Source organism: Ochotona princeps, chromosome 15 (assembly GCF_030435755.1).
Source record: "Ochotona princeps isolate mOchPri1 chromosome 15, mOchPri1.hap1, whole genome shotgun sequence".
Classification (NCBI taxonomy): Eukaryota; Metazoa; Chordata; class Mammalia; order Lagomorpha; family Ochotonidae; genus Ochotona; species Ochotona princeps.
In genome coordinates, this window is record NC_080846.1 from 52,054,913 (window position 1) to 52,074,225 (window position 19,313).

Sequence of the window (19,313 nt, forward strand, 5' to 3'; positions counted from 1 at the left end):
ACGTGTTTGCCTTTGGGGAACTGTTACCCTCTTGTCAACGGAACTCCAGATGTGAGGAGCAAACTGGGAACATACGAGAAGGCACGCCAGCTTACCAGATTTCCTACAGCCAAGACGTGTTCGAACTGTGGCGTCATCGGATGGTGCTCCATTGCCATGAACAGCGTATTCAGGACGATGCAGATGGTGATGGCTAAATCCACAAAAGGGTCCATGACTATCAGGTTGACGATCTCTTTCAGCTTTATCCAGTAAGGGTGACACTCCCAGATGAGGAAAGTGTTGGCAAATTTATACCAGCAGGGTGGGCATTTTCTCTGAGACTCTTCCAGCTCTGTCGTGAGTGAAGGGAACAAAGACAGCTGTCAGTTACAGAGAGAAAACAGAGCAGATTCAGAACAAGCCTCCCTGGGTCCCCATCTCTGCTTTTAACATGAGGATAAGAACGCCTGTTAAGCGTTCCCCTCCTTCCCTCTCTTTAAGGTAATGAGGAGGTAGGGAGTATATACAGCTCCTCTCTATATAACGACCTAATTATAGGAACCTTCCATCTGCTAGTTACAGGGAGGTTGGGAACTTGGCCTTTGAGACTGATCCTGTGGGCTAATCTACTTTCTACACTTGCTGCTCATGAGCTCGAGAGAGGTAATGAAGTTCCCTTCGCCTCAGCTACCTCATCCCCAAGGAAAGTGGAGAGGTTCCGGGACTAAATGAGTACTGTAAGCTCCTCTAACGGGGGTTCCATGGGTTTGATTAAGGATTAGGTAGAGGATAAGTATAAACAGTCCACGCAGTGCCTGACACAGGGTTAAGTCCTCAGTAAAGAGTAGGCATATTATATGCTGTATGATTAACTTATCACCACAGAAGCCATCAAAAGCGCAGTCTGTCGCCAGGCATTTTCCAGTTCTAAATACCAGCTCACACACCTGCTTGTTTCAATCTGTTGTGAGAATTCAATGTGTTAAAATAAACAAAGCGTGGTGCTGTGGGCATTTGCCCTAGCCGTGAAGATGCCTGCACCTCCTGTTAGAGTAGCTGGATTTGAATCCTGGCTCTGGTTCCTGACGACAGCTCCCTGCTGATGTGGGCCTTGGAAAGGAAGCAGCGATGCCTTAAGGACCTGGACACCTGTCACTCATGTTTGGGACCCACAGTCTGGAGTCAGAGTTCCTGCCATCTGGCTTCAGTCCCTGGCACAGTCTGGCCATTGTTAGGATTTGGGAAATAAACCAGGGAACAAGAGCTTGCTCTCTGTCTCTCAAATAAGTGCCTCATAGCTCCCTAGGGTATAGTAAGTGCTGTGGGAGTATCTGTTATTAATATCTTTTCTAGCAGAACCAGTGCTGTGAGCCAAGCCACGGGAGCAATATATATTATGTCCTCAAAGAAGTACAAGTCACTGCTCTATCTCCAATGAAGTCACAGCCCAGAAATGAGTTGGAGTCCCTTTCCTAACTCCACGTTCCCCTCCTCTCCTTCTCCTTTCTTCTTCCTCTCTTGCCCTATCCTACTCTTACGCTCTCCCCAGTCCACACACTTCTTTCTCTTTCCAATCCTCAGTTTCTTTTTCCATTTTCTTCCTCTCCTTCTCCAGCTGTATTTAATTGGTCTTAGTCTCCCATCCTCCACTTTTTGCTTTGTTTTGTTTTTAAACATTTACTTGTTTTCATTGGAAAGGCAGATTTACAGAGAAGGAGAGACAGAAAGATCTTCCAACCATTGGTTCATTCCCTAAATGGCTGCAATGGCCAGAGCAGAGCCCATCCGAAGCCAGGAGTCAGTAGTCTCCTCTGGGGCTCTCCAACACAGGTACAGGCTCCCTAGGCTTTGGACCATCCTCTTCCGTTTTCCCGGGCCACAAGCAAGGACCTGGATGGGAAGTGCAGCGGTGGGACACAAACTGGCACTCATATGGGATTCTGGCACTTGGAGCTGGAGGATTAGCCAGGTGAGCCAATAGAAAAAATCAGGATTTGCTCTGGCTGAAGCAGGAAGGGAAGCTGGAGCCTCTGCCCAGATTTCTGGGCCTCAGGTCCAAGCAACCTGAGAGCACTGAATGGGTGATCTCTAAGGTCACTTCCACAGCAAAGAGTAAACAAGGATTAGACAGCAGTGGCATGAGGTTCTAGGTGCAAAGCTTGCCTCAGAGTACGTATGAACAGAATGGCCGGAGTTACAGAAATGTCAAAGTGCTAGATGAAGAGGCCGTTCAAGTGATGCAACTGTGAAACCCTCTCAGGACAACTCTCACTAGGAAGTGAGGTACTGGCTCTGTGGGAGCAGACCTAACAGCTCCCCTCCCCCTGCCCAGTTCTGCTAACAAAACTAAAATCACTTAGGGAAAAACAAGTTTCCAGGATATGGGGGTTTGGCACAGCCTGGGATGCCAGCATTCTGTATCTCTCCCTCCTAACACACACCCTGGAAGCCAGTAGCTCAGATGACTCAAGTAAATGGGTCCCTGTCACCCAGGTGGAAGGCCTGGGCTGAGTTCCTGGCTCCTGGCTTCAGCCTGGTTCAGTCCTAGCTCCTGTGAGCATTTGGGAAGTGAACCAATGGATAGAAGATTTTATCTGTCCATGTCTCGCTACCTTTGAAATAAAATGAAAAAACTTTTTTTTTTTTAGATTTTTTTGGGGAAAAAAATTTCCAACAATTTCCTCAACATCACTCCTGTCTTAAATCTATATTCCCTTCTCTCAACCAGCTGGATGGTGCCCAGGTGATGGCTTTATTTTAGACAGGGGGTGATTTGGGTTGGGTTTCTGATTGGCTCCCTGGTTGCTAAGAAAACGGTTGCCTTGGTTTCCGGGATGTGAGGACCACGCGAAGCGCCACGTGGGAGGCTGCGTGGGAAAGGAGGTCTGTGAAGAGAGTTCGCGCTGGCTTCTTCAGGACTCCCTCCCTCCCCAAGGTAAATTTAGTTTTCTTCCCCTCCCCGAGAAAAGCAAAACGCAGAGGTTCTGTGATTTCCATAAATTCTTCACAGTGAATATTTGGAAATGGGGTTCCGCTCCGTTTTTAATCTCCTCCCTCTGACTGCCTGCTGGCGTTCCTCACAGGACTGTGAGGGCTCACAGGGCTCTGGTACTCCACGAGGAAGTGCCCGGGGACTCCCCCAGGGGTACCTGGTGTCTCTGACCTTCCCCTCGGGTTAAGGTGTGTGGGTCCCAGTGTTGCCCCACTTCCACCACCTGCTTCCAGTGCCCTACTCCGGCAGTAGTGCGGGGCTGCAGGGGTGGGGAGAAGGTCGAAGGGGCAGAGGGTGTTTCTTTGATGGCGATGATGAGGAGGAGGCTGGGGGGCCCTAATTGTCCTCAGAGATGAGGACAAGGCCCTGTAGGGGCTCAGAGGCACCGGAAGATGCTTTTAGAAGACACTGCCTGACACCTTCCTGAAGGTGGCTCTGGGAGGCTCTGAGATGTCCATGGGCAGATGTCTTTCTATCCTGTTCACATTTTAAGTAGTTATGGGTCCTTGACGTTTCCAGTTGGGGGTGGGGGTGGGGTGGGGAGACAAGCAATTGCATGGCTATATGATGTTTGTCAGTTGAATGGAAGATGAGTAAGCAATGGCCAGTTACCTTATGGGAGTTCTAGAACCTGCTTTATCTGGCTGTCAGGGATGCCCAGTGCCTTTGCTATTTCCGCATGGGTACTTCCAGCCTTTTCCCAGGCTTCATTGCTGAAGGGAAGCCTTACTATACCAACTTCTGCCTGCCTGCCTGCCTGCCACGCAGCCCGGTCCCCTGAGAGTGCTCCAAAGCTAATGGCTGTGAGTTTAGTGGATCCTGCTGAGCAGGTCTGCAACAGTGCTCATTATTTACAGGATTCTGGAATTTTCCACTGTGGGCTTCCTGGGGAGGCAGGAGCTCCTCCTTTGGCTTCAAAGATAATTTTTCTAATCTATGGTTGAAGTCATATCACAGCTTCCTCCCCAGAAGTCTGTGAAGCAGGAATGCATTTAGCATTGGAGTTTGTGTTGCAGCAAGCATGAAATACAGTGGGACCAATGGCTACACAGGAATGGGATTTCTCTTAGTATCCGCAAATTCCCTCTCGTATGATTCAGGTCTGGCCATTCCTTCCTATTTGCTTATAGCAGGCTAATCCTATTGGCTTGAACGAAGGAAGCAAAGGCAAAGTGAGGGAGGTAGGGGGCCATGTGAGGAGGGAATGGTGGGGCAAGGACAGGCTGTATGGACACTGTGGCTTACGAAAAGGGAGAAAGAGCCAGACTGGCCCATTCTGATGTGAGTGCTGGTGGGTAGAAGTGGGAAAATGAGTATGGCAGGATACAAAGATGAGGACGAGGATGGGCAGACAAGGAAGAAGAGAGAATTAAAAAATATCCTGGGGCCTGGCGTGTTGGCCTATTGGCTGGAGTCCTCGCCATGCATACGCTGGGATCCCATCTGGGCACCGGTTCTAATCCCGGCAGTCCTGCTTCCCATCCAGCTCCCTGCTTGTGGCCTGGGAAAGCAGTCAAAGACAGCCAAAAGCCTTGGGATCCTGCATCTGCATGGAAGATCCGGAAGAGCTTCTGGTTCCTGGCTTCGGATTGGCGCAGCTCCAGCCATTGCAGCCACTTGGGAAGTGCATCATCAGACAGAAGATTTTCCTCTCTGTCTCTCCTCCTCTCTCTTTATCTATATCTATCTGAATTTGCAATAAAAATAAATAAATCGTTAAAAAAAAATCCTGATGGTCTATATCCAATTGAGTAGAGGGGAAGGAGCTCTAAGCACCCCATTTCCCTCAAATGAATCCTGTGGCACCAACACTCCCCCCACGGTCCAAGAGCAGCAAAATGCAGTGTTTGGGCATCTGCTTTTGCCAGACCCTGAGAGAAGCCAATGTAGCAGCCAACCAGTCACTTCTGCATTGTGTTCACAGCTCTCCCGTCTGGTGTCTCCCCCAAATATAACATGAACTTGTTACAAGCTGCTGTCTCTCTTTCTCAACTGCCACAGATCCTCAAAGAAATCCTGTCCTGGTCTCCAAGTGAACGGCACCATTGGCTGAAATTCTTAAGCAATCCTATAATCTATAGGCACTCGCCTGTGATATCCGGGGATAAGCTGCAAAGTTTAAACATGCTCCCTTGGGCAGTGACCTCAATGGCAATGACAACAGTGGCTATGACCGGAGCTTCTCAGGCAGCAGAAAGCTCGAGTTCCACCGTATTCTTTGTACTTGACGGAAGCTGAAGGTCAGTGTAGCTATATGGAATGTGAGAAGCCCCAAGGGCTCCTTTCTGGGGGATTCTCCATCCTTTACACAGAGTGGGAAGGTGGTATTGGAATTAAAAAAAATTATTCAAAGAAAGGACTTAACCCATGGATCCCTGGATAAGTTTGAGTTGGCCCACCTCAAGGTCCCTGGCTGTCACTGGGAATGGCCTGGGTGTCTGGACTCTCCATGGGACAAGCTGGCTGACTCTCTGCCAATCAAGTGAAGAAGATCCACACAGAGTCAATCAGAGTCTTATGTATGAGAGAAAACCCAGTCGCTGAGTCTACTGCCGAAGAACCCATGAGGAGCCTGGATTATAAACCGTAACTGGGCAGAGGGCAGCTCTTCACAGTGGGGTCTGTGGTCTACCGGGAAGTCTGCAGTCTGTGGCAAACTGGGCCGTGCCACAGTGGCACATGCTAAGCAATGCGGGCTCCAGTGCTGGCCGCAGCCACACTGCAGACAGCCCGCAGCGACTGCTCTTGTGTGTGGCTCTGGGTGCCCAAAGCAAGAGGAGCTGTAGCGTCTACCTATTCACACATCAGATGTATTTATGGAGATGTGGGGGCGTTTGGAGAGAGACAGAATTAGGTGCAAGCAAAATGCACAGTGCACTTCTCCTTCGGTGAAAAACCAAACGCCTGTAAGTACTTACAGAGGAAACAACGAAGTTTAGTTTTGGGGTGTTGGTCACAGGGCAACTCAGTCATTTCTATTTTTGTAGTTTCCTGTGCTTTTTTTTCCCCCTTTAGCCTCTTTAATATTATTTTTTGATGGAGGGTAAACACTGATTTGAGAGAGAGGGGAGAGAGATTTTTTTCATCCACTGGTTCGATCTCCAAATGCCTGAGTAGCTATCTAGGGCTGGGCCAAGCCAAAGCCAGGGGTCAGGATTTCATCTGGTTCTCCTGTGTGGTAGCAGGGACCTGAGTGCTTGAGTCATCTGCTGCTGCCTTTCCAGGTACAGCAGCAGGAAGCCGGGTCACAAGGAAGTTGCTGGGACTCCAACTGGCACTCTGCCATGGGATGTGCAGGCCGCAAGCGGCTTAACCCACTGTGCCCCATGCTTCTCCCCTATCTCTGCCCAATGCTGGCAGTGGATCTGAAGACCTGCCTTGATGCTCTGCACGCAGATTTGGGAAAGCAGTTCCTGGTCTTGGTTTCCATAACCAAGAGGACCTATTCCGAGAGCTCAGAGACCGTGTTCACAAAGCTCAGACAAAGGGTTAAGAGGATGTTTACGGGGCCCGGCGGCATGGCCTAGCGGCTTAAGTCCTCGCCTTGAACGCGCCGGGAGCCCATATGGGTGCCGGTTCTAGTCCCGGCAGCTCCACTTCCCATCCAGCTTCCTGCTTGTGGCCAGGGAAGGCAGTCGAGGACGGCCCAAGGCTTTGGGACCCTGCATCCACGTGGGAGACCTGGAAGAGGTTCCTGGTTCCCGGCATCGGATCAGCGCGCACCGGCCCGTTGCGGCTCACTTGGGGAGTGAAACATCGGATGGAAGATCTTCCTCTCTGTCTCTCCTCCTCTGTGTATATCTGGCTGTAATAAAATGAATAAATCTTAAAAAAAAAAAAAAAGAGGATGTTTACTTCTCATGCTGCACATTTCCAGCTCAGCAGCTTGGGCGGCCGACATCACAGAGCACGTACCTTCCACCAGAGTATTTGTAACAACACTCATTATACTGTTGATTCTGTCCTTCCGCCCGTAGGAGGCCAGTTGGTCCATGGAGACTAAAAGAGATCCAGGGCCTTTCTTCTTAATTTCTATCTCAGTGGTAGCCTAAGGGAAAAAAAAAAAAGAAAAGAAAAGAAAAAGCATTTAGAGTGAAGGAAGTCTTACAAAGATAAGGCTGGGCCTCACTGTATCCATCCAGTGAGAGACAGGCTCTCCGTCTGTTCTTCGCACTGTTTGTTTCATCCTAGTCACTCGGAGTAGATGAGACAAGGTTGGCCACGGGCGGATCACCCCTGGCAGCATATAAGACCAAGGTATTCAAGTCTACGCCACTCTACAGTGAGTCCAAGAAGCTGGCCGAGACGCCCATGGCTCAGCCAATGAACTGCAGGAATAGAGCAGAAAGACTGGGTCCCGCCCCCTGGAGGCAGACGACGTGTGGCTCGGTTGTCTAGGTGACACAAGAAGTCAGATTTACTTCTCCTTGATGCTGCTTTGAGGGCAAGACTCTGATCCCCTGAGCCCTACAACTGCTGCTTCTTGCGCGGCTCACTCTAACAGAATGCCCCCCTTTGATGCCCCAACTGCATCTAACTGTGAACGCCTCATCCAAGCCAGGAAGGCAGATGGTAAGCATTTGCCAGCCTAATTGTGCCCTTCCACATTTTTTTTTCTTTTTACAAGTTACATTCAAATTCCCCTCCCAACTAAAGATGGCAGAAAACATCACTAGCTGGTTATTCAAGAAAAAAATATTTTGTTCCATTCTCCTCCCTGGGCAATACTGGAATAGGCTGATGATGGCAATGGGCTTCTTCCTGTCCAAGTGCTGTCTGAATATTCTATGTTGCATGAAACTCCCAAGCCAGTTCTGCAGTGATCATGTCCTCCACTGTCCTGGGTCATGAACTTGGAAGAGGACAGAGATGGTCACCATCCCTGAGAACAGAGAAGAGACTATTGCAGGAGGCGAGGGGATGGCTACCAGAATAGAAAGGATTACCTGTGGAGAGGCACTTCGCAAGGTCTTTCTGTCCTGAACACCTGTCTAGACTTCAAGAGCCATAAAGAAGAAAGTCCCTAGTGGGTGACAAGACTCATCAGACTGTTTCACAAACACATTTGAGAGTCTTTGTGTGCACTGTTCTACTTACTGGGGGAGCTACAGAAGTAGGAAAAATAGAGGGTAGGGTGCGGAGATATTGTTACGCTATTAAACTTATAGATACAGAAATCCATAGGGAGCTGAAGGCTCTTGGCGTGCCACAGCTGGCAGGCACACCAATATGTGCACTTCCCGCTGCCAAGATGCCCAAGAAGGTTGGCTCTGCTGAACGGGCAGTGAAGGAAGAGCCCAAGAGGAGATGGGCTAGGTTGTCGGTTAAACCGGCTCCTGCGAAGGTGGACGTGAAGCCCAAGGAGGCAGCTGGCAACGAGAAGTAACTGGACAAGTGTACATTTAATTTTTTTTTAGATTTATTTATTGGAAAGCCGGATATACAGAGAAGAGGAGAGACAGAGAAGGAGATCTTCCATCTGATGGTTCACTCCCCAAGCAGTTGCAACGGCTGGAGCTGAGCTGCTCCGAAGCCAGGAGCCCGAACTTCTTCTGGTTCTCCCACGCGGGTACAGGGTCCCATGGTTTTGGGCCATCCTTGACTGGACTGCTTTCCCAGGCCACAAGCAGAGAACTGGATGGGAAGTGGAGCAGCCAGGAGTAGAACCGGTGCCCATATAGGATCCTGGGTGTGCAAGGCGAGGACTTAAGCCGCTAGGCTCCCATTATGGGCCCCATGCTCTACTTCTGATCCAGCTTCTTGCTTATGCCCAGTGGAGGATGCCTGCACCCACGTGCGAGGCGCAGAGGAAGCTTCCTGCTCCCAGCTTTGGACCAGCTCAGGTATGGTCACTGGGGCCATTTGGGGAGGGAAGCAGTGAATGGACAACTCTCTCTCTCTCTCTCTCTCTTTCTCTCTGTAAAATTTGCCTTTCAAATAAAAATGAGTAAGTCTTTAAAAGAAAAATTAATAGCAGTTATAATCTTTGTATATTAAATTAAATTATAGGGCCCGGCGGCATGGCATAGTGGCTAAGGTCCTCGCCTTGCACACGCCGGGATCCCATATGGGCACCGGTTCTAACCCTGGCGGCCCCGCTTCCCATCCAGCTCCCTGCCTGTGGCCTGGGAAAGCAGTCGAGGATGGCCCAAAGCTTTGGGACCCTGCACCCGCATGTGGGAGACCCGGAAGAGGCTCTTGGCTTCGGATTGGCTCAGCTCCAGCCATTGTGGTCAGTTGGGGAGTGAATCATCGGACGGAAGATCTTCCTCTTCTGTCTCTCCTCTCTGTATATCTGCCTTTGCAATAATTAAAAAAAAAAAAAAAACAGAAAAAAAATTAAATTATAGCAGGAATATGTGGAGACGACTTCTGCAACATTAAAATGTTACATACAGAACACAACTTAATTTTCTAAAATAAACAAATATAAGCAAACATGAAGAAATGAAATTTTCAAAACTTATATATCACAAGGAACTGCAAGGGATAAAAAGAGAAATTTGTGATGTCATGAGCCTCTGGCATAGATCCAACTAACTGGCTCCAAGAAGTCTTGTGGTAAACAAGAAGATATGCTGAGAAAAAGCCATATTCTTGTGAATTAGAAAACAGATTCTCAAAAATCTGTATCCCATAGAGAAATCACAAGGGAAATTAGAAAATATTTTAACTAAATAATAATGAAACTGCAATACATTAGGTTTTATGGGAAGCAGTTAAAGAAATGATTAGAGGAAATTTTATAGCTTAAAAAGCTTATGTTAGAAAATGAGACATCAGTGCCAATGCTCTAAGGTTCCACTTTAAGAAACCATGAAAAGAGGGAATTAAACTTCAGATCATTAAGTGAAAAATCAAAGTGAAAATTAACGAAATAGTGAGCAGCAAAACTCGGGACAATGAAGTAGTTAAAATGCTGGTTCTTTGAAAGATGAATAAATTTCTTTATCAAGACTGATCAAGAGAAGCATTGTTTTTAAGAATTCAAAAGGAGATATCACTACAAATCCTGAAGATTTTGTTAGCCTACTAAAGGTACATTGTGAATAGCCTTATGCCAACTCATCTAACTTACCAAAATATAACCTATCAAATACAACTTTGATAGCTTACCAGTTATAAAAACTGACAAGGAAAATCCTAGTCCTTATTAATTAAGAATTTATAATAAAGAACCTGACCATTAAAAAAACCTTTCCACACCCAGATTTCCAGCAAAAAATTTCAGAAATCATACTAATTTTACACAGATTTTTGCAGAAGACAGGAGAGCAATTCTCAACTTACTTATACAAAACATTTCCCAAAAAATCCCTCACAAATAGAGATGCAAACTCATTAACAAATTATAAGTGAACAGAAAGTACTAATAAACACACAGGATGAGCCATATGGGGAAAGGACAGGTAACTTAACATTAGGGCAGTGTCAACGTTATCACATCGACAGCAACAGGGAAGGAAGGCGTGTGCCTGTGTCTCAGACGCAGAGCATTTAGCAAAATTCGACACCTCCATACAGCATTTTCTCAGCAAATCATCAACAGAATATAGCAGCCTCAATCCGACCAAGGGTATGTATGAAAATCGCCAGCCAGCACCACAGTTCTTGGTGAAACACTAACCCTTTCTCTGGTGACACTGGAAGTAAAGAAGGATGTGTTGCCTTCATCACTTCTGTTTTACTTGGTATCTGACATCCTAGTTAGTATCACAACACACAACAAAGACAGTAACTGCCGCTATTCAAAGATTATTGTGCATGTGTAAGACTCCATGGAATTAAAAAAAAAAAAAGCAACTTCCAAACCTAACAGAACCAGTGTGCTAATTTATTAAGGTCACAAGATGCAAGGTCAATATACAAAATCAACTGAATGTCTGTATTTTTATCAAGAAACACTCGATGAGTAACATTTTAAATGATACCTTATGGGCCCGGCGGCATGGCCTAGCGGCTAAAGTCCTCGCCTTGAAGGCCCCGGGATCCCATATGGGTGCCGGTTCTAGTCCCGGCTGCTCCACTTCCCATCCAGCTCCCTGCTTGTGGCCTGGGAAAGCAGTTGAGGACGGCCCAGTGCATTGGGACCCTGCACCCATGTGGGAGACCCGGAAGAGGTTCCAGGTTCCCGGCTTCGGATCAGCGCGCATCGGCCCGTTGCGGCTCACTTGGGAAGTGGGTCATCGGACGAAGGATCTTCCTCTCTGTCTCTCCTCCTCTGTGTATATCTGACTGTAATAAAATGAATAAATCTTTAAAAACAAAATAAATGATACCTTATGATGGCATCGAAAATATCAATGCAAGGAATAAATCTTACAAAAGATGCAAGATGTCACTCTAAACTCTGCTAAGAGAATCCTGAGACATAAGTAAGTGAAGAACTATACCAAACTCCTTAATTGCAAGATATTAAAATACTCATATCCTCCAAACTGATCTACAGATTCTGAAAGGAACTGACAGGTTTTCTAAAATTTGTCAGGACTTGTGAAATTCTAGAGTGGGTGAGGCAGTTCAGTGAGTTAAGCCACTGCTTATAATGCCTGCATCGCGGATGAAAAGTGCTGGTTCGAGTCCCAGCTACTCTGCTCCTGAGTGAGGTTCCTGCTAAACGCATCTTACGTAGCAGCAGGTGACAATGCAAGTGGTTGGGGGTTCTGCTTCTTCCTGGAACACCTCCACGGAATTCTAGGATCCGGGCTTCTGCCTCGTACAACCCTGGTTGTTCTAGCGAGTGAATGACACTTCTCACTCTTGCAAGTAGATGAAAATAAAAGGACACTAGAAAAAGGTCTAGACTAGCAAAAACAACCTCTTATAAGATTATTTAATAATCTTCGGAATACTATTTTTGTCTGGAGAGCTTATACTACTTAATGTAGGGTTACAATGATCAAAGAATTCTTCAACAGAATGCAGAAAACAGCATCATAAAAGAAAAAAATATTGATATGCTTGACTTCAGAAAATTTAAAAAAATATGAACTTGATAAATGACTTCTATCCAAAACACATGGAAACTTCAGTTGAACGGTACACAGAGGTACTACCCAACCAAGGATTTCACGCTGAGGGACTGATTCACTAGGAATGAAAACATGTACCTAGAAAGAACTGCATATGATAGCTCACAGCAAGCTTGGGCATAGTACTTGAAACTTGGAAAACAACTCAACTGCAACTCAAGAGCAGAGTGGACGTATTTATATCATGAAATACCCAACAACAAGGAACAACACGTGTGCATACATATGAATGTGTGCACATCAGTCTTGTGGAATGAAAGAAGTTAAACGAAAAACACACACACAGAGTGTGTGAGTCCACGCACACGACAGAAAACTAATCCATGTAGTACAAGTGAGAAGTGGTTGCCTGGGGCACTGGCATGTGGCACAGTCATTAAGTCACTGCTCGCGATGCCCACCTCCCTGCTGTGGAATGCCTGGCTCAAGTCCTAGCTCTGCCTCCGATTCCTGCTTCTTGCTCATGTGCATCCCGGGAAGCAGCAGGGACGGCTCACTTGTTTGGGTCCCTGCCAAGACTTGGATGGAGTTCAGGGCTCCTGGATTCAGTCTTGCTCAGCCCTGGCCATTGTGAGCATCTGGGAAATAAACCAGTAGATGGAGGAGATTTCTTAGTTTGTATCACTCTGTCTTTTCAAATGCAATGAAAATATTTTTTTTTCCAACAAGTAAAACAAACAAACAAACCCACTAGTGACAGACATTAGAGGGGATTGGCTAGGAAAGGGTAACGGGGTTCTTTTTGTAAGAGTCTTGTAGCAAGAAGAGGTTGAGGGGAAAATCATTTACTGGTCAGAGAGATCTTCTCCATCTCTGTTAAAATTTTTTTATCTTTATTGGAAAGGCAGATCAAATTTATAGCAAGAAAGATCTTCTATTCACTGCCTCACTCCCTAAATGGCCTCACTTGAGCCGATTCGAACTCAGGAACCAGGAGCTTCCTCTACGTCTCCCATGCAGGTGCAGGGTCCCATTTATGCCAAGGGAGTTAGCCATCTGTACTGTATTTTGAGAGAGACTTGTAGGATATGAGGCTCTTGGCATGGGGAAGCAGCAGGTGGGTCCACCTGAAGACGGATGCCCTATGTGATTGTTTGGAAATGCTTTCTTCAGTCAACCTCGACCCATGTTGGAGATGGGGACAGAAACCAGGGAAGCAGCGTTCTTCCTCTCCCTTTGTTTGGCTCCCCGGACTGTCGGGAGAGACAGCAATCTGACTCCCTGCAGGTAGGACTCGCCACAGGTAGGCCTCTCGGTTTGTTCGCTGGAGATAAAGTTCTGGACTCCTGGGCAGGTAGAGGGACAAAGATCAACTTTATATATAGTGTGGCCATTTTCACTAGTAGAAGCAACATCTTGGTACTCATCAAGTCCAACTGATTAACGAAGAGACTGAACAAACGTACTTATTGCTGTGAAGGAACCAGATGCTATATTGCTAAACAGCCCTCTGAAGTGCTTAGCACTAGCAGTGGGGACAGCACAGTTTCCTGAGGAAAATCTACCTGTACGAGGAACCAGGAATACCAAGAGGGCTGGGAGATTCCTGCAAGTCCCTCTTCCCAGGATGAGGCTGGAAAGCTGGGATTGAAAGGTCATCCTTCCTGCTTCCCTCCTTCTTCTTTTCAAAGAAACAAAAATGGAGGCAAAATGCATGCAACATAAAACTCATCATTTTAGCCATTTAAATTTGACAATTCAATTTTAGCATAGTCCCAATCTTGTGTAACTGTCACCATGACCTCTTTCCAGAACATTGCCATCTAAGGCTACTGTCATTAGCCACCACCAGTTCCTCTTGCTTTGCAGCTACTTGCCAGCAAGATCCTCTTCCTGTCTTTACGGATGTGCTCCTTCCGGACATTGCCTACCCACAGAATCTCACCAGGTGCGGCCTTTAGGCCGGCTCCTTTCACAGCACATGCTCAGTGTTTATGCATGTTATAGCTTGTATCTGTACTTTATTTCTTTTGATGGCTGAATGGTACTCCACCGTTCAGGTGTAATCAGCTGTTTAATCACCCCCTCTATGAATGGGCATTTGGGTTGGTTCTAGCTTTTGGCTACTGTGAATAGCCTTTACGAATATTCATGGGCATGTTTTGTGTTAAGCTGGGTTTTCAGCTCTTGCAGGGTAGAGCCGCTGGGTCATACGGTAACTCTGGGTGCAGAAACTGGAGACAGGTTTTCAAAGCACTGGTACCATCTCATCTTCTAAACGACGATGCTATTACTTCGGACCAGGAATTTGTCCGACTGCTGCCCACAAAGGCGAATGTGGGGTAAACTTTCATAAGCTGACAGCTACTTTGCAGCCAGCATCCATTTAGGATTCTGTTTAAGATCCTGAATAGGCTCAGGTGCCCGGGTTCCCCCACCTGGGAGTGGGCAGAGGGCGTCTTCTTTCCAAAACACCGAGGCCAAGAGGCCCATTGCAAAGATCACTACTGCCTGTCCCTCCTTCGCTCTACTGCCTCAGGGTTTTGGGGTTTTGTTTAGTGAATAAGGTGGTGTTTTTTTTTTTTTTTAATTGTTTGTTTAAAATTTGTGTGGAGCCTTTGAAGAGGTAGAAGAGAACAAATAATCTTTTAATGTCAAGAGTCTTGGCCATTTTTAAAATTCAGTCTGTAAGGTGCCTGGAAGCAAGGCTGTCAGTAACAGGTGCGGCCTTTAGGCCGGCTCCTTTCACAGCATATGCTCAGTGTTTATGCATGTTATAGCTTGTATCTGTACTTTATTTCTTTTTATTTATTTACTTTATTTATTTATTTACTTTACTTATCTACTTTATTTTATTTACTTTATTTCAACCCCTGAACACCTTCAGGGAGCTTCTTCAATGCTAAGGCTCTCACAAGCTCCTTCCATTTCCCACTCAAATGTAAAGGCTGTGAGAGCACTCAGCCATCGACTTCCCACCTAGTCAACTGCAGCAGCCCTTCTCAAAGGGATGAAAGCAAAACTGCCCATGTTTCGACATGGATCACCCAGGACGCTCGACTGCCTGGAGATCCCAAACTGCTTTTATGTGATTGAAATGTATTTATTTGCACGGCATCTTGGAACCTAGCCGGTCATCAGTGCCTTATTCCAGGCTTTCTCAAATATCTGTCCTTTTCTATTTAAAAATAAGCGTGTGAAAATGTCTCTCTCTGAAATAAAGGAAGAGGTGCCTCGCCCTGTCCAAGTCAAGTGACTCCCCGGCAATCCCACTGTCTGCTTAGAAGGGAAACGGCCACAGAACAAAGGGAGAGGGAGGACCTCGGCTTTCTGAGCACCAAGAACAGGCAATGTGCTGCTTCTTTCCTACTTGCTGCTTTTTCATCTTTTTAATCTTTATGATAGGTCACCAAAGGTCCTTTTGACATTTTCTTAAAAGAAAAAGGAGAAAATGCTTGAAGATGTTATTATTTTCCCAAGATCACGTCAGTATTAAACTTGGCTTTAGAGCTGGTAGGAGTCAAATCTCTTACCTGAAATATTTGGGACCAGAAGTGTTGTAGATTTTCAGTCCTGAAGTAGTTGCATGTACATAATGAGATTATCATGGCTAGCTAAGTGCATGCGTCTATATTACAGACACCATCTTTAGAAAGTCAAATACAGAATTTCCCAGTTGTGGTGTCACAAAAGCAATAAAAAAAAAAAAGAAGTTTGGATTTTGGAGCATTTCAGATTTTGGCTCTTTGTACAGCTCATGCATAAAGCTCTGGAATTAGAGGCCAGGAGTCACATCCCAGCTCTGCTGCTTACTGTGCATTCTTGGACAAGTTACTGCTTCCTCCTCACAGCCTTGGTTTCCGATAAATGCAGTGGCCCTGCCTAGCTCACACGTGGGAGCTGTAAGTAGCAGATGAGATAATGCTTGTGCTTCTGTAAGCTACCACACTATGGTCTCTGAGATCTGGGAGCTTCAGTTTCCAAGGGCACCTGCTGCCCTCCCAAGTGAAGAGCCACAATTCTCATCCTTTTTCCTTGCTCAGACATGGAGAGGCTTAGGACAAAATCCCTTTGCCTTCTGCTTCAGCCAAACACAAACATGAAAATTCCCAAATGATGAGCAAAATCAACACTCCTCAATCACCGCTGAATAACTAATGAGAGTGTGACAGTTTTGATGAAACTCTAATGGAGCGATGTCTTTCCTTTAATGGCATATGTATATTGCCCAGTGCGAATCTGAAGAAAGAATGCAATTGTGGCATAGCCTAAGCGTGGACATGCATTATTTGATTAATGTATCTGAGCAATGGATTAACCCCTGTTTGTGATGCCAGCATTCCATGTCAGAGTATAGGTTTGAGTCCTGCCTATTCTGTTTTTGTTCCAGCTCCCTGCTAATGGCCTGGGAAGGCAGAGGGAAATGGCCCTAGTGTTTGGGTCCCTGCTACCCACATAGGAGACCTGGATGGAGTTCCTGTCTCCTGGCCTCAGCATGACCCAGACCTGGCTGCTGCAGCCTTCCGGAGGTTGAACCAGTGAATGGAAGACTTCTCTCAGTCTCTCCCCACCTTTCTCTTATTTTGATTTTCAGTCAAGTAAATCGCATTTTATTTGATTTGATGTGAAGAGCAGATTTAAAGAGCAAGGGAGAGACAGAGAAGTTTTTCATCCAGTGGTTTTCTTCCCAGATGGTTACAATAGCTAGGGCTTATGCCAGGAGCCTCTTCCCAGTCTCCTGCAATGTTAACAGGTGCCTAAGCACTTGAGCCATCCTGCGCTGCTTTACCAGGCACATCAGCATGCAGTTGGCTCAGAAGTGGAGCAGCTAGGACTCGACCCAGGGCCCATATGGGATGCTGGCATCTCGGGCAGTGGCTTCACAATACCAGCTCCACTGATAAATCTTTAAAAAATAGAACATACACTTCTGCAGGGCTGTAATTCCCACTCGTGATCAGGAGAGGGAGGGCTGGGGGCGGGCTAGGCTGGCTAAGGCAGCAGCACCATGTGTGCAGGCGCATGGCATGTGTGCAGCTTTAGGGAAAGGCCAGGTTAAACTAAGTCACAGCACCCAAGATGTGCATGAAAGCCAGCTGAGATGAGGGCAAGCAGCACAGGCTGTCACACATGAAAACCAGGGACGGAGACAGGCCTCGTGGAGGTTATTGGGGGTCACCTCGACTAGGCCATGGCATCTGCTGGTGTCTGTGAAGACTGGGCCTGTGGTTGGGTTAGGCTGCAGCACGCATCAGTTCACGTTAGATGGGGCTGGGAGTTGAACGGATCAGGCAGCTATTGTCACTGGTATGTGATGGACTGACCCTGACCCTGCACTGGCTGGCACACACGAGTCAAGTCTGAGGATACCCCAGGCGAGGTTTCTTGGGAGCCTCCCCAGCTGGCTCACTGGGCTCAAACCATGGCTAATGGAAAATCACAAGATATGTGGTCTGTGAGTACATGTGTTGGGATTGTTGATGCTGTGCAGTGGATAGCACGCACAGATGCACATGGGAGACATGACAGCCAGCTCATCTGGGCCAGCTAAGCATGTCAAGTGCCTTGTCAGGGGACAGAAACCAAAACAGGTCGGACCACTCTCTCCTGACCAAGCTTTCCAACATGGTTCTGGGCCTGGGGATGCACTAAGATAGAGCTGGTCAACCAACAGACCTTGGGAAGATTTTCTCAACCCTGATGCAATGAAACCAACAACATCTCAGAACTATCAAAACCACTCAAGTAACACCCTTGGAACACTGTTCCCAACAGTGGGGTCTCAAAGGTGTCATCAAACAACCACTCCACATCCCCGAGTGCTGATACAGCATAACAGCAAAGAATGGACCCCTCCCTTTACCCTGTGAGGGCACAGGAAAAAATATGCTGAAACATTTATCCCACCCACTTCCTCCATACTCCATACCCTAGCCACCCTAATCAGAGGCCCACATGGGCATTCAATCCTTTCAACTATATGAACAATATTAAAAATATAAATACAAACCAAAAGAACATAAACAAAATTGAGCCAACAATAATAGAAAAGATTTGCAACCTATGGGATAGATTAGGGATAATTATCCCAAATAAAGAAAGAATGCCTACAAATCAATCTTCCAAAACAAAAACAAACCAGTTAAAAATGATCAGAGACAAGTTACAGACAAGAATCACTAAGAATGTTCGGCTTTGTGATTATGAAAACTGAAGAATATTGGTAAGGCTATAGAAAGGTGGATATCTAATGTACTTCTGTTGTGATTACAGATTATTGCCACTTTTTTTGAGAATACAGAAATGGAAACTGCCCATTCACGTTAACCCAGTAATTCCTCTGCTTGAACTGTATATAAAGAACTCTACATAAAGATGCTTATGATAGAATTGTTTATAAATGGACAAAGTGGCCTGAGAGCTCACTAGTAAACTCACATGTAGGCCAGCCATACTACAAAACATCATGAAAACGTTAAAAGAATGAAACAGGTGTCTTTGTTCAAGACAGCGAAGAAGCAATTCACGGTCTACTTTGATATTGCCGTGAGATCGGCAGTTAACCTCTCCTGAACTGCACCTTCAAATCTTAGCGTGCTACAATAACATCAGGGGCAGGTGTCATGGCACAGCAATTATGCCACTGCTTAAGACACTCACATCCCATACTGGAGCGAGCCCTGGCTTCTCTGCCTCCAGTTTGGTTTACTGCCAGACTGTACAGTCTGCAAGGCAGTAGAGAGTGGGTCAAGCACGTGGCTCCCTGCCACCTTTGTGGAAAACCCAGATGGCCTGAACCAGCTGTAGACATTTGAGGAGTGAACCAGTGGAAGGAGGCTGGATCTCTTTCACCCCCTCTCTGTCTTGCTCTGCCTTTGGAATAAATAAATAAATATATAAAAGTGTCCTAAAGGAGATGAGATTTCTCACTATCCATGAGAGCAATATTTAGGTTGTCAGGTAGTTCTCCTGGACACTAGGAAAGACTTTGGTGAAAGTGCCATTTCCATTAAGCTTCTAAACCTACAGGACAGGGTGCTTATAGAAGGAGATGAAGCAGGGTATATAACATGCATGACATAGGACACAATACACAGCAGCTACACTAATTATGCCTACCTACTTGCCGAATGGTGGAAAGAGCAGAAGAAATCTAATGGAGAAAAGAATTAATCAAGAATTCCTCCTCTCAACCCATGTAGTGTTAACTTTCAGTTGATCCTTTATTGTTCCGTGTAGCTTGACTTTCTATATACACATCAGAGCACTCTGACCACATGCACCTGCTCTGTCTGGCCTGTGAGGGTAACTCCTCCAACCATCTTGAAGGCCAGCAACTAGCCACAATGGCCTTATCTTCCTGGTGG

The 19,313-nt window shown here is 46.4% G+C and overlaps 1 protein-coding gene across 1 annotated transcript in view; it reads right to left on the bottom strand.

Annotated features, from left to right (window-relative positions):
* SCN8A (sodium voltage-gated channel alpha subunit 8) overlaps positions 1-19,313 on the bottom strand; it is a 192,335-nt gene that overhangs the window by 40,228 nt on the left and 132,794 nt on the right. The window contains exons 13-14 of the mRNA XM_058673528.1: positions 6,890-7,022; positions 96-334 (exon numbers count right to left, since the gene is read on the bottom strand). Of these exons, the coding sequence (XP_058529511.1) occupies positions 96-334; positions 6,890-7,022 (372 nt within the window). The remainder of the gene's footprint in view (positions 1-95; positions 335-6,889; positions 7,023-19,313) is intronic.